This window comes from Capricornis sumatraensis, chromosome 12, assembly GCF_032405125.1.
Source record: "Capricornis sumatraensis isolate serow.1 chromosome 12, serow.2, whole genome shotgun sequence".
NCBI classification, from domain to species: domain Eukaryota; kingdom Metazoa; phylum Chordata; class Mammalia; order Artiodactyla; family Bovidae; genus Capricornis; species Capricornis sumatraensis.
In genome coordinates, this window is record NC_091080.1 from 92179883 (window position 1) to 92193667 (window position 13785).

The 13785-nt window shown below is 41.5% G+C and overlaps 1 protein-coding gene across 1 annotated transcript in view; it reads left to right on the forward strand.

Moving 5' to 3' along the window:
- Window positions 1-13785, forward strand: part of MYO16 (myosin XVI) — a 397000-nt gene that overhangs the window by 134566 nt on the left and 248649 nt on the right. Inside the window, exons 11-14 of the mRNA XM_068984571.1 lie at window positions 1422-1487; window positions 3255-3382; window positions 5402-5518; window positions 12060-12169. Coding sequence (XP_068840672.1) covers window positions 1422-1487; window positions 3255-3382; window positions 5402-5518; window positions 12060-12169 — 421 coding nt within the window. The remainder of the gene's footprint in view (window positions 1-1421; window positions 1488-3254; window positions 3383-5401; window positions 5519-12059; window positions 12170-13785) is intronic.

Sequence of the window (13785 nt, forward strand, 5' to 3'; positions counted from 1 at the left end):
GCATTTATTGAGATAGTTATATAAATTTTATTCTTGACTTCTTAGTAATACAAATTACAAGAGCTGATTTTCTGATATGCAGCCAACCTTGAATTACTAGAATAAAGCTTCTTTGGTTGAAATTTATTATTTGTTGAATGTATTATTGGATTGTTTGTCTGTATTTTTCTCATTATTTTAGCATGTGTTTTAATGAAGGAAAACAGCCTATAATTTTCTTTCAATATATTTGTTTTTAATACTAAGTTTATGCAGACCTCTTAAAATGAAGTGATTCATGTTCCCTCTTCTGCTACTTTCTGGAATAATTTGTATGAAATTTGTTTATTTTTACATCAGTGTTGGCAAGAATTCACTGGTGAATTCTTAGTTTTCTTTGCGGGAAGGTTTTAGACATAGATTCAATTTGTTACTGAAAATAAATATAGTTAGATTTCTGACATCGTATTGCATTTGTTTTGGTAAGATTGTGGATTATTGTCCACGTCATCTAAATATCCAAAGGTTTCTAAAAGCCTCTCCATCTGTTCCCATGTCAGTGGGATCTGTAGTGATGTCTTGTTTGGGATGTTGGTGGTCTGTTTCCTCTTCTTTGCTCAGTCGGTCTTGTTAGGACACCAGCTTTTTATTCGACTTTTCCAATGATTGCCTTTTGGCTCTAGTTTTTTTACTCCATGGTTTTGTTTACTAATTCCATTCATTTCTGCTCATATGTTGGTTACTTATTTCTGATAAGTTCATGTAATTTGATGAGTTCCTAGAAACAGATACTTAGATCATTACCTGCCTGTATTCTTTTTTAACATACATTTCGGGCAATAATTTTCATATCGAGTATACCTTTGGTAGCATCTCACATGCTATGATATAACTAAAATGTTTTCTCATTTGCATTATGATTTCTCTTTTTGACTCATGGGTTATTTGCAAATGTACAATCACCACACATCTGGTGGTTTTCTAGCTATCCATGGTACTTTCCATGGTAATTATTTATCCGTGGTTAATTTGCATCATAGTCCGTGATCAGAGAATGCATTTTATGTGACTCAAACCCTTTAAGTGTGCTGGAACTGGTCGGTATTCAATTTAAATGAACATACATTGTGAGGTTCTTGGTAATAATGTTCTATGTAAGTTAATTATTCCACTTTTCAAAATTTCATCTGCGTGTTCACCTAATTACTTAAGACAATCATTTCACTTGTTGTGTGTTCAATGGGACCAGCTTATTCGTTTAATTTTATGTGAATTCGACTTTTCTGTTTATTTACAAACTTTTAAAATAATTCATAAAATGTGAAAGTGTGATTTTTATTTATTCTCTAGTTTGCTCAGTGATCTTAAAATTATATAATATTTAACTTTAAAAGTGCTATTTATATGGTCTGATAACCACTTCTATCCTTTGCATTTAATAGACTTTTATTGGGGACATCCTCCTGCTGGTTAATCCATTCAAGGAGATTCCAATTTATTCCACCGTGGTGAGTATAAAATTTAAAATGTCCTGTAATAGTGTAGAGTAACCACTTACTAGACATACTTATTGTATCAAATGATTAAGAAGAAAAAGCAAAACAGTGAGTAAAATCAATCTTCTCAGAAAATTCTGCCCTGAGTGGTTACATAATAGTGACTTTATTTTTCTCTGAGAAAATATTGAAAAGGAATGTTATTTTATCAAAAGAGTGCCTTGCACTTATCATGTGGTTCTTATGCCTGTGGTCCCTAGACAGACTTCTAAAATCAAATATTATATTAACTCTGTGTTCCCATGCATTTTTGACTAGTTCAAGGTCGGTTGGTTCAGAATTCTTCTCTGAACACTTTCAGAAGAGCCCTGTGATGTTGAGGCAATTGGATCAGACAGGACGGTACTGCCTTTACTCATTTTCCGAGCCTTTCCAGCTTTAATCATGAGAGTCAAATTAAAAGAGAAACTGCTTTTGAAAAAGTATTCCAGGCCACTGGAAGCACCGTGTGATTTTTGCCGAGTGTTTTGGGGTCAAAAATGCCATCTGGGATCTCTCTGTTTCTTGTGCAGCCACAGGCTGCTTCCAGTGTGAAGCAGAATCCTTGGTCGGGGAGCAGGAGATGAAAGGAGGAAGCCTGTGTTCTTTAAGCAAGGATGCTCTTTAGATGCCGGAGGTGGGGCAGAGGCAGGGAGGGAAAGAGAGAGGGAGAGAGACATTCCTGTCTCTGAACTCCCAATGAATCAACCAAGAGTTAGCACAGAAATACTTCTTGGGTAAAACAGGGTCCCTCACCGCCCGACCCTCCTCTCTTCTTAGTGAAAGTCAGTTCCACTGCGCTTTCAATCTGCCTTGAAACCTGCCCACTCTCCTCATCCCACCCAGCCCGACCCCAGCCCCATCCCTGGGCTGTCTGCAGATGTGTGGGAGTAGGGTTGTCTAGGGCAAAAGGAATCCCCCGTAGTATTTCAGGGGTCATAGGTGAAGATGAAGGAGAAGGGATGAGGAGGAGGAGGAGAGTTGGGAGGAAGGGGAGGACGTGGGCACACCGCTGTGTATCAAATAGATGCAGAAGCAATGAAGACCTACTGTGTGGAAGAGGGAACTCCACAAGGCTCTGCACTGACCTGTATGGGGCCAAGTGATCGAGTGGAAGTCGCTCAGTCGCGTCCGATTCTTTGCGGCCCCATGGACTGCAGCAGGCCAGGCCTCCCTGTCCATCACCAACTCCCAGAGCTTACGCAAACTCATGTCCATCGAGTCGGTGATGCCATGCAGCCATCTCATCCTCTGTCGTCCCCTTCTCCTCCTGCCTTCAGTCTTTCCCCGCATCAACGTCTTTTCCAATGAGTCAGTTCTTCCCATCAGGTGGCCAAAATATTGGAGTTTCAGCTTCAGCATCAGTCCTTCCAATGAATATTCAGGACTGATCTTTAGGATGGACTGGTTGGATCCCCTTGCAGTCCAAGGGACTCCCAAGAGTCTTCTCCAACACCACAGTTCAAAAGCATCAATCCTTCGGTGCTCAGCTTTCTTTATAGTCCAGCTCTCACATCCATACATGACCCCTGGAAAAACCATAGCCTTGGCCAGAGGGAGCCCCCATTAGAGATGCTTAAAATGTGCCGAGAAGGGCATCATTGTGCAAATGGTTTGTGTTTACAAGTGCGACTGAAGATTAGAGATGTATGTGCTTTTGTGTATTGGAAATGTGTCAGTGTCTTTGTGGGGGAAAGGATCCTGAATCCTTCTGACAGAGATGCCGGCCCTGTTCTCCAGGTCTCTGAGCTGTACCTGAGCAGCGCGGGGCAGCCCAACCCCTCCCTGCCGCCTCACATTTTCTCCTGCGCGGAGAGAGCCTTCCACCAGCTTTTCCAGGAGCGGAGACCTCAGTGTTTCATTCTCAGGTGAGCCCTCCATCCGTCCCAGCCCCAGGCCCGGTTCTGTCCCGGGAGCTTGGCGGTAAACCTGCCCACATTTCTTCTCTTTACGTTAATTGACTTCCTCATCAGTTTGTGTCCCTGTAAGTCTTTGCGTGACTCGCTACAGAGGAGAAACATCTCTGTTATTACAAACGGCCCGGGTGTGGCTGGATCGATTTCAACAAACTTAACCTGAAGCTCAGTTCATTTTGAAGATTTACATCTTAGAATCAGAGCGCCTTGCTTTCAACCCTTAGAAAATACAGGGAAAGAAAGGCGCCCAGGACTAGTATTCCACCTTTCTCCAAAATGTGGTGCTGAGCAAGACACCATGCAGCAGCTTGCAGACGTGAAATTTCCCAGCTGCTTCTAGGTATTTCCCTTTGCTCATGTCATCAAAATTATACACCCAAAGTCGTTTTTATTGGAATGCAGTGCCAATGTTAGCTCCTAAATGTCAAGATGCTCAGGAGGGACATTTACATTGGAGCGAAAAAGAAAAAAAAAAGGGTACCACAAGCAGTAAGGGTGAAATGTGAGTGTGTAGTGATAAAAAAATTAAAGAAATATTTAGGTATCAAAGTACAGTCTGCATTGAGAATTATCTTGTATATCAGGCTACACCTCCATGAGAGGAGGACTTTGCGTCGTTATCCTCAGTAGCATCAGTTGAAGACTGACCGTGTAAATAAAGCTTTGCACAGCCTGAGTCAGAGAGAGATCAAAGAGGGAAGAGGGAGACCTGGAAAGAACCCAAGTCATGTTAAATCTGTAGATAAGCACTTCTTTATTTACTTTTATATTATTAACTCCATCAAAGTTCCACAGAAGGTCAGACCGACGTGTTGCAGACTTTGGTGCCGTGGTTTTCAAAATAGCTGCAAATGGCTGTTTTTATACCTGCTTTGAAGGGTCCCCCGGGTGGAGGTTAAGGGACTCTGGCATTCTTGAGCCAAGAAATTCTGCTTTTATCTGCTTTATCTATTGGGTTTCCTGGTCTTGCTTAGACAAAAAGGGAAACTTTAAAAAAAAAAATTGGGAGATGGCAAGGAATGTGTAGCCGTGTTGACAGTAATAACAACCAATATTCTTGAGAGTCGCTAGGTGCCGTCCACGTGTTATCTTGTCCATCGCTTTAGTGACCTTGTAGGATGCGTGTTGCTATGATCAGTGTTATTGCTGTCATTTTATGTGTCAAGGGCTGAGTGTTAGAAGGGTTAGCTCCTTAGTCCAGGGTCTCCCTGGGATATGAGTCCAACTGTCTGGCTCCTGAGCCTGAGTGCCACCCACCCACCCTCACAGCCGCGCTCATCCAATGCCGCTCACCTCAGGAGGCTTTCAGAGGTCCTCCCAGCCTCCCCTAAAATGACTGTCACAAATCCACGGCCTTAACTAAATTCTCACTAAATCTACTTAATTCTTGTCAAAAACTCTGGTTCTTACGAAGTTCTGAAGAGCCAGTGACATCTTTTGGGAACCTGCTGATTACAGAACTCTCAGTGCCAAGCATGTTCCACCAGTGAAGAAATCTGCTTGTTTCTACACGCCCTTGCTCATGGGATTGTTTTTCTATCAATGGTAAAATTTGTTAATTTTCTGCAGAACTAGTATTCCTTTGGGACATCTTTAAAGGCTAATGATGCCATGTATCAACCCATTACTCAGAAAAAAACAAACATTTTTTTTCATTCGAGGGTCAAGAAATGAAGAGCAAATCAGTGACCATAGGGGTTTGGTGATGCTCAGTTGAGGCGTTTTCTTTCTTCTTTCAAGACTGGTGTTTGTACTGAAGTGTAGTTTCCCTCGATTGTCTTCACTACCATGCGCCTTTCTGCATTTACACTAATGAGTGAGTCAAGTGGGAAAGTCAAACGATGGCATGTTCTCGTTGAAGGTCGTCAAGTCATTTGCTTACCTTCTTTGTGTCTGAGAATTACTGTCTGGTTCCTTTTTTCCCTATATTTGCCAAAACAGTAAGCATATATTTTTTCTGTCTTATTTTAGTGGAGAAAGAGGATCTGGAAAGTCTGAAGCCAGCAAGCAGATAACGAGACACCTCACCTGCAGGTCTGGCTCCAGCAGGCCTATATTCGATTCCAAATTTAAGCATGTAAGTCACTGGTTTCAGTTAGAGACTATGGTGGGGTCAGAAAAATCTGATTGCAGACAGAAGGGGAGGCACCTTAATAGGCTTTAAGTTGAACCATAGGACTTCCCTGGTGGCTCAGATGGTAAAGAATCTGCCTGCAGTGCAGGAGACCTGGGTTCCATCCCTGGGTCAGGAAGATCCCCTGGAGAAGGGTAAGGCTACCCACTCCAGTATTCTAGCCTGGAGAATCCCACAGACAGAGGAGCCTGGTGGGCTAAAGTCCATGGAGTCACAAAGAGTCGGACACGACAGTGACTTTAACTTCACTTTAATCATAAGTTGGTCAAAATTTGTGAATATAAAGGAAAAAAGATGGAGGCTCTGTGCAAATGAAGATTGCTGAATTTAAGGTTTGTTTTCTTATGTGTATTTTAAAATATTGTGGACAGACTCTTTTGTATTCGCTCAGAACAGTTGAACTGAAAACGTGTAATATAATGAGAGTTGATTACTTTTACCAATAAAGAGACAGTTTGGGGTGTAGATAGGATATATCTGTGGGGATTGACCCAGGTAAGCATCGTTTGTAGGGAATTACTGAGAGCTGATTGAGAGCCTGTTGGCAGCTCAGAGAGGGGTCCAATTTCACCCAGTAAAACTCAGTTTATTCAAGGAGACGCCTGAAGTAGTTTGATTCTTTTGTCTTCACACTGTTCTAGCAAGTTCTGTTAGCATTTTATCAGATGATAAGGAGAAACTCTTCTCAGTTTTTCTCTTTACAAAAAACATACGATAAATCCCTCTGCAGTGTATCTGTGGTGTCACACGTGTTCCTTCGTGGCCTTAATTCACAGTTTATTATGCTCGATCTATACACTGCTGCTGCTAAGTCGCTTCAGTCGTGTCCGACTCTATGCGACCCCATAGACGGCAGCCCACCAGGCTCCCCCGTCCCTGGGATTCTCCAGGCAAGAACACTGGAGTGGGTTGCCCTTTCCTTCTCCAGTGCACGAAAGTGAAAAGTCAAAGTGAAGTCGCTCAGTCGTGTCCGATTCTTAGTGACCCCATGGACTGCAGCCCACCAGGCTCCTCCGTCCATGGGATTTTCCAGGCAAGAGTACTGCAGTGGGGTGCCGTTGCCTTCTGATGTATACACTAAGCACGTGCATAATTCTGCAGCACGGCTCAAAGCCATCTCACATCTGGGGCCAAGCTGAGAGCAGGAGTGTGGCTTGGGGTCCTGTCACCGTAGACGTGACATGTGTTCCCTGGGCAACTTCACAACAGCCAAGATCAGCTGGGAGAGCGGTTGTTTCTAGCCCCTGTATTTGAACTTCAAGCTGGGAAACAGGGGCTTTCCACAGCAGTAGGTTTATTGGAACACGAAATTCATGTTTTGGGGAAAAACACAATTGCCTGGAACTTTTCTTCACTAATTCTGGTCCAAATGAGTTTCAGCTTTGAGACATTCAATCCCATTTAAGTTCCTTAAATCAACATTTATTGAGCAACTGTTTGTACAGAGTGGAGTGATGGGGTCACCCTGACTAAGCCATTGTCTTTTATTGAGGAAGGTACAAGTCTTTACTTTTAGAAAGGCCGATTAGTTCCCTACTACCATGATAACAGGGCACAGCTTTTAATGGCAGAACTGTGAACATTTTATAGAAAAAAAAATCCGATATAAATAGGAGCAAATCATGCCCATAAAATGCGAGTCAATGAATACTGAGGAAATAGATATTTCCCTTTGCCTGTATTTTTATTTAAAGTTTTATTATGACACAGTCTTATTATTTTGTTTTAAAGTTGAGCAGCAACAGTATCAATTTTGCTTTTTTTTTTTTTTTTTTGCAGTGTTTCTCTTAACACATTTGTTTGGTGCCACCTATTGGCCAGGAGGATGATAAAAGATGAAAAAATACCACTCTTTATTTCAGTTTAATCTTGAGTCATGGATCAGTGGTGCATAATGAATGCGTGCCATGCATTGATATCTTGCTCAGTGCTTTTAGTCACTTATATATCTTTATTGTTGTTCTGTTACAGTGACGAAACGCACCAGCCCAAGAGATTGCTTAGGTTTTAATCCCAGCTCCACTATTTATAAGTTTTCAATCTTGGGAAATTTTCTAGATTTGTCAGTTTCCTTTTTGATAAAATGGAGACTCTCGTGAGGATTAAAAGATGTAATAGACACATACGTGCATATACAGTCATACATACATATGTATGTGTGTATAGTTGTATATAATTTTATATATAATGACATACATGTACAGATATGCATATGAATGCATGTGCATGTATGTGTATATATAATTATATATATATGATTCTTGGCACATAGTCAGTACAATATAATGTACAATATAATTGTTTTCTACTATTATTAACAAAAGCAAAATTAAATACTGCTGTTTGTTGAATGCTTATCATGTTACAGGCACCAAGCTGAACACTTCATACTCTGGACTCTGATCATCACTGAGTTGTTCTGTTTAGAATAAAAGAAATGAGGTTTGGAAATTTACAAAACTCGCTCAAGGTTATAGCGTTTGTCATTATCAGAGTTGGAGTCTGGGGCAGGTGTCTCTTATTCCAAGGCACATGCATTGAATTATATACCTTAGGCTTCCTTTCTAGGTGATTGTCATTAGTTACCTTTATGTTCATTTTCTATTATAATAAAATCAGTGTATTAGTAGATACAATGCCAATGTAACTAGAAGCCAAAAAACATTTTTAAAATTTTATTTGATTCTTTGAAGGAGCTACTATAAAGGTTTAAATGTAATATAATTACAGTATAACCTTGCTATATATTTTTTTCATATTAAGTTGTTGGGAAAAAGGCAAAATATAAGTAGTCTTTCAAATTACTTTTCAGAAATATTTCTGCTATTACTGCTAACAATGCACTGTTGTGATCTTTAAAATTAGGTTATTATAAAGAGACCTAAATCATAGAGTTTGTGTAAGGATTCATTGTTTCTCTCCAAAAGTTCAAACTTCAAAAACAGACATTTTCATATATTTCACTGTTTGCCCAACATTTAGCACTTTGACTTGTGATGAGAATTAATGTTGTTTTGTAATCTTTCACAATATAAAATACTTCCAGGTGAATTGAATGCCTCAGTAGAGCAGTATCCAGAAAGTTAAAGAGGAGCTGCAAAATTTTTAAATTTAGAATAAAATTCTTATACTGTCATCAGAAATTGTAACCCACCACCCAGTGTATCAATAAGGTGTTGTTGTGGCCCTCTGGTGGCTGACGCAGGAACTGCATTACCTTGTCAGTATCTTGAAAGATGGTGGTGGTGCAGTGAGAAAGAACCCACCTCCCAGTGCAGGAGACTCAAGAGATGGGGGCTTGATACTTGAGTCGGGGAGATCCCACGGAGGAGGGTATGGCAGCCCACCCCAGGACTCCTGCCTGGAGAACCCCATGGACAGGGAAGCCTTTGTGACCATGGGGTCACAAAGAGGTGGCTACAACTGAGCATGCACGCACTTCTCGGAAGATCCAGAAACATGCTCTTGAACCTTCCAGCTTTTCATTCTTTTGGGAGAACTGCTTGGTCATCTTCATTATCACAGTTCAGTTCAGTCACTCAGTCATGTCCAACTCTTTGTGACCCCATGGACTGCAGCACGGCAGGCCTCCCTGTCCATCACCAACTCCCGGAGTTCACTCAAACCCATGTCCATTGAGTCGGTGATGCCATCCAACCATCTCATCCTCTGTCATCCCCTTCTCCTCCCGCCTTCAGTCTTTCTCAGCATCAGGGTCTTTTCCAATGAGTTGGTTCTTCGCATCAGGTGGCCAAAATATTGGAGTTTCAGCTTTAGCTATCAGTCCTTCCAGTGAATATTTAGGACTGATTTCCTTTAGGATTGACTGGTTGGATCTCCTTGCAGTCCAAGGGGCTCTCAAGAGTTTCCTCCAACACCACAGTTCAAAAGCATCAGTTCTTTGGTGCTCAGCTTTCTTTATAGTCCAACTCTCACATCCATACATGACTATAGGAAAAACCATAGCTTTGACTAGATGGACCTTTGTTGTCAAAGTAATGTCTCTGCTTTTTAATATGCTGTCTAGGTTGGTCATAACTTTCCTTCCAAGCAGTAAGCGTCTTTTATGGCTGCAGTCACCATCTGCAATGATTTTGGAACGCAGAAGAAATAAAGTCTGACACTGTTTCCACTGTTTCCCCATCTATGTGCCATGAAGTGATGGGGCCAGATGCCATGATCTTCGTTTTCTGAATGTTGAGCTTTAAGCCAACTTTTTCACTTGCCTCTTTCACTTTCATCAAGAGGCTCTTTAGTTCTTCACTTTCTGCCATAAGGGTGGTGTCATCTGCATGTCTGAGGTTATTGATATTTCTCCCCGCAATCTTGATTCCAGCTTGTGCTTCTTCCAGCCCATAATTTCTCATGATGTACTCTGCGTATAAGTTAAATAAGCAGGGTGACAGTATATAGCCTTGACGTACTCCTTTTCCTATTTGGAACCAGTCTGTTGTTCCGTGTCCAATTCGAGCTGTTGCTTCCTGACCTACATACAGATTTCTCAAGAGGCAGGTCATGTGGTCTGGTATTCCCATCTCTTTCAGAATTTTCCAGTTTATTGTGATCCACACAGTCAAAGGCTTTGGCATTGTTAATAAAGCAGAATAGATGTTTTCCTGGAACTCTCTTGCTTTTTCGATGATCCAGCGGATGTTGGCAATTTGATCTCTGGTTCCTCTGCCTTTTCTAAAACCAGCTTGAACATCTGGAAGTTCACGGTTCACATTTTATTGAATCCTGGCTTGGAGAATTTTGAGCATTTTCATGATCACAGGTACAATTAATTGTGAGAAAATAATAGCATTCATTCTATAGTCAATTTTTAAGGATATACATCAAGAGAGAATTTCAGAGGCCAGAGTTTTCTGAGGGTCTGTAGTAACAACACTTTAAAGCTGCAAACAGCCATCTCTGCAGTAGAACCTTGCGATAAGACACACTGGGTCCAAGGCTTCATCTAGAATTCTAATGCCTGCTCCTGTGGGGAGAATGGTTGGCATGGAGTGAAAATGGGGTGGAAGGTGACCCAGGGGCTTGGGGTGCAAAGTGGCACTTGGCAGCATAAACGGGGGTGAAAAAGCAGGTTGTAAACAGGTGTGTCAGTGAATTTGTTGTTTTTAAAAGAAATTCTGATCATTACATATATTAACTCTTAATTCCTCCTTCCAAAGCTACTGAAGCACTTTTACTTGTTTTTTTAAAATATAAATTTATTTATTTTAATTGGAGGTTAATTACTTTACAGTATTTTGTTGGTTTTGCCATACATCAACATGAATCCACCACAGGTGTACATGTGTTCCCCATCCTGAACCCCTCTCCCTCTTCCCTCCCTGCACCATCCCTCTGGGTCATCCCAGTGCACCACCCCCAAGCATCCTGTATCCTGCATTGAACCTGGACTGGCGATTCATTTCTTATATGATATTATACATGTTTCAATGCCATTCTCCCAAATCATCCCACCCTCTCCCTCTCCTTCAGAGTCCAAAATACTGTTCTATATATCTGTGTCTCTTTTGCTATCTCGCATACAGGGTTATCATTACCATCTTTCTAAATTCCATATATATATATGTTAGTATACTGTATTGGTGTTTTTCTTTCTGGCTTACTTCACTCTGTATAATCGGCTCCAGTTTTATCCACCTCATTAGAACTGACTCAAATGTATTCTTTTTAATGGCTGAGTAATACTCCACTGTGTATACATACCACAGCTTTCTTATCTATTCATCTGCTGATGGACATCTAGGTTGCTTCCATGTCCTGGCTATTATAAACAGTGCTGTGATGAACATTGGGGTACACGTGTCTCTTTCAATTCTGAATTCCTCTGTGTGTATGCCCAGCAGTGGGATTGCTGGGTCATAAAGCAGTTCTATTTCCAGTTTTTTAAGGAATCTCCACACTGTTCTCCATAGGGGCTGTACTAGTTTGCATTCCCACCAACAGTGTAAGAGGGTTCCCTTTTCTCTGCACCCTCTCCAGCATTTATTGTTTGTAGACTTTTTGATAGCAGCCATTCTGACTGGCATGAAATGGTACCTCATTGTGGTCTTGATTTGCATTTCTCTGATAATGAGTGATGTTGAGGATCTTTTCATGTGTTTGTTAGCCATCTGTATGTGTTCTTAAGTTGGAAAAAACCAGCAGTACGTGCTGAGTTGTGTGTGTGTATGTGTGTGTGTGTGTGTGCATGTGTGTGTGTGAAGAGAGTGCCGTCCTCCACTTTCCCTGAGAGGGTGGTGTGAGGGAGGCGGTCGTGTGCTCTGTGCATCACTATCTTGTTACACTCGTTATCCGTAGGGACGAAGGATGCTAACAGTTTGCACTTGAGGAAAGAGTGATCTTAAGAATGCACTATTGTGTTGTATGGGAAGGGGGTGGCCTCTTAGCTGATGGAATGCTCCTGTCTCTTTGCTATAATCGCCCCATTTTATTTGAGCACATGCTTAGCACAGTAACTGTTTCCCTTTTTCTGCAGGCCATGAGCATCTTAGAAGCATTTGGACATGCCAGGACCACTCTTAATGACCTGTCCAGCTGCTTCATAAAGTATTTTGAACTGCAGTTCTGTGAGAGGAAAAAGCACTTAACTGGAGGTAAGTGTAAAATTAACAAGGAGGCCTCAGGAGCTACAAGAAGGGGTCAAAGACACACTGAGCACGGCAGCAACAGTGACTGGTGTGTGTGCATGCGTGGTGTGTGTGTGCGTGTGTGAATGTGTGCATATGTGCATGCATACGTGTGTGCGTGCGTGCGTGTACATGTGTGTGCATCCCTGTGCGTGTGTGTGCATCCATACGTGTGTGCATACATGCATGCATACGTGTGTGTCCGTGCATGTACGTGTGTGCGCGTCCCTGTGCATGTGTGTGTGCGTGCGTACGCGTGTGTGTACGTGTGTGCATGCATGCGTGTGTGCATACGTGCATGCATGTGTGTGCGCGTGTGTGCATGCGTGTACGTGTGTGCGTCCCTGTGCATGTGTGCATGTGTGTCTGTGTGTGTGTACGTGTGTGTGCATGCATGTGCGCGTGTGCATACGTGCATGCATGTGTGCGTGTGCGTGCATGTATGTGTGTGCGACCCTGTGCATGTGTGTGTGCACGCACGTGTGCGTGTGTGTGCATGTGTGTGTGCATGCATGCATGCATGCATGCGTGCATGTGTGCACATGCACTTGTGTGTGTATAGACTTTCAGTGTGCACATCCACGGTGTCAAGTTATGAGTTCTAAAATTATTGCAAATTGAAAAATATTCTGAAATGCAAGGTGAACCTTTTACAACAGTGTTTGTACAAACTCTATGATATGAAACCAAACCAAAACTGTTATGAAAACCGAACAGTTGAAATGAATCACACTTGCCAAAGAGAAACAAACTAAAATACTGAAAATAAAATATAATTGAGTATATAATTCCTTCATGCAGCATACATTGAAATCTATTTTTAGTAACAGTGAATCTGTTTTAAAATGATTGAATTAAAACAAGTCAAAAAATCAAAATAATCACTCCACTAAACGAAAACCGAACTGTTTCTGATTTTATTTATATATTTAATGTATATTTTAAAGTAGGGGTTCCTGTTTAAAACGCAACTAATTTAAAATAAACTTATGATTTTATATCTTTCAAATCAAAAGATAGTATACATGCAAATTAGTAACATGAATACAACTGTATATAGAGTGCCTAAATCTACTTGGAAGAATTATTAATTTTCAAAATTTAGATATAAGCTAACTGCAAAATACAAGTTTGTTGCTGTTTAGTTGATAAGTTATGTCCAGCTAGGTGCGACCCCATGGACGGTAGCCCGCCACCCTCCTCTGTTCGTGGGATTTCCGAGGCAAGGGTACTGGAGTGGGTACCGTGCTGTTGGCATGAAAACAATTGCTATTTATAATGATCTTTTAAATAGACCAATTTTATTTGGCATTTTGAATTGCCCTATCTTCCCTTCGGGAAACGAAAGTCACTTCTGACCAAAGTTTAGAAACAACCTGTATTTTGTGCTTCCCAGGTGTCTCCATGATAAACAATCCGCCTGCCAATAGTGGAGATGCTGGTTCAATACCTGGGTCGGGAAGATCCCCGGGAGAAGGGAATGGCAACCCACTCCAGTATTCTTGCCTGGGAAATCCCACGAACAGAGGAGGCTGGCGGGCTACCGTCCATGGGGTCGCACCTAGTTGGACACAACTTATCAA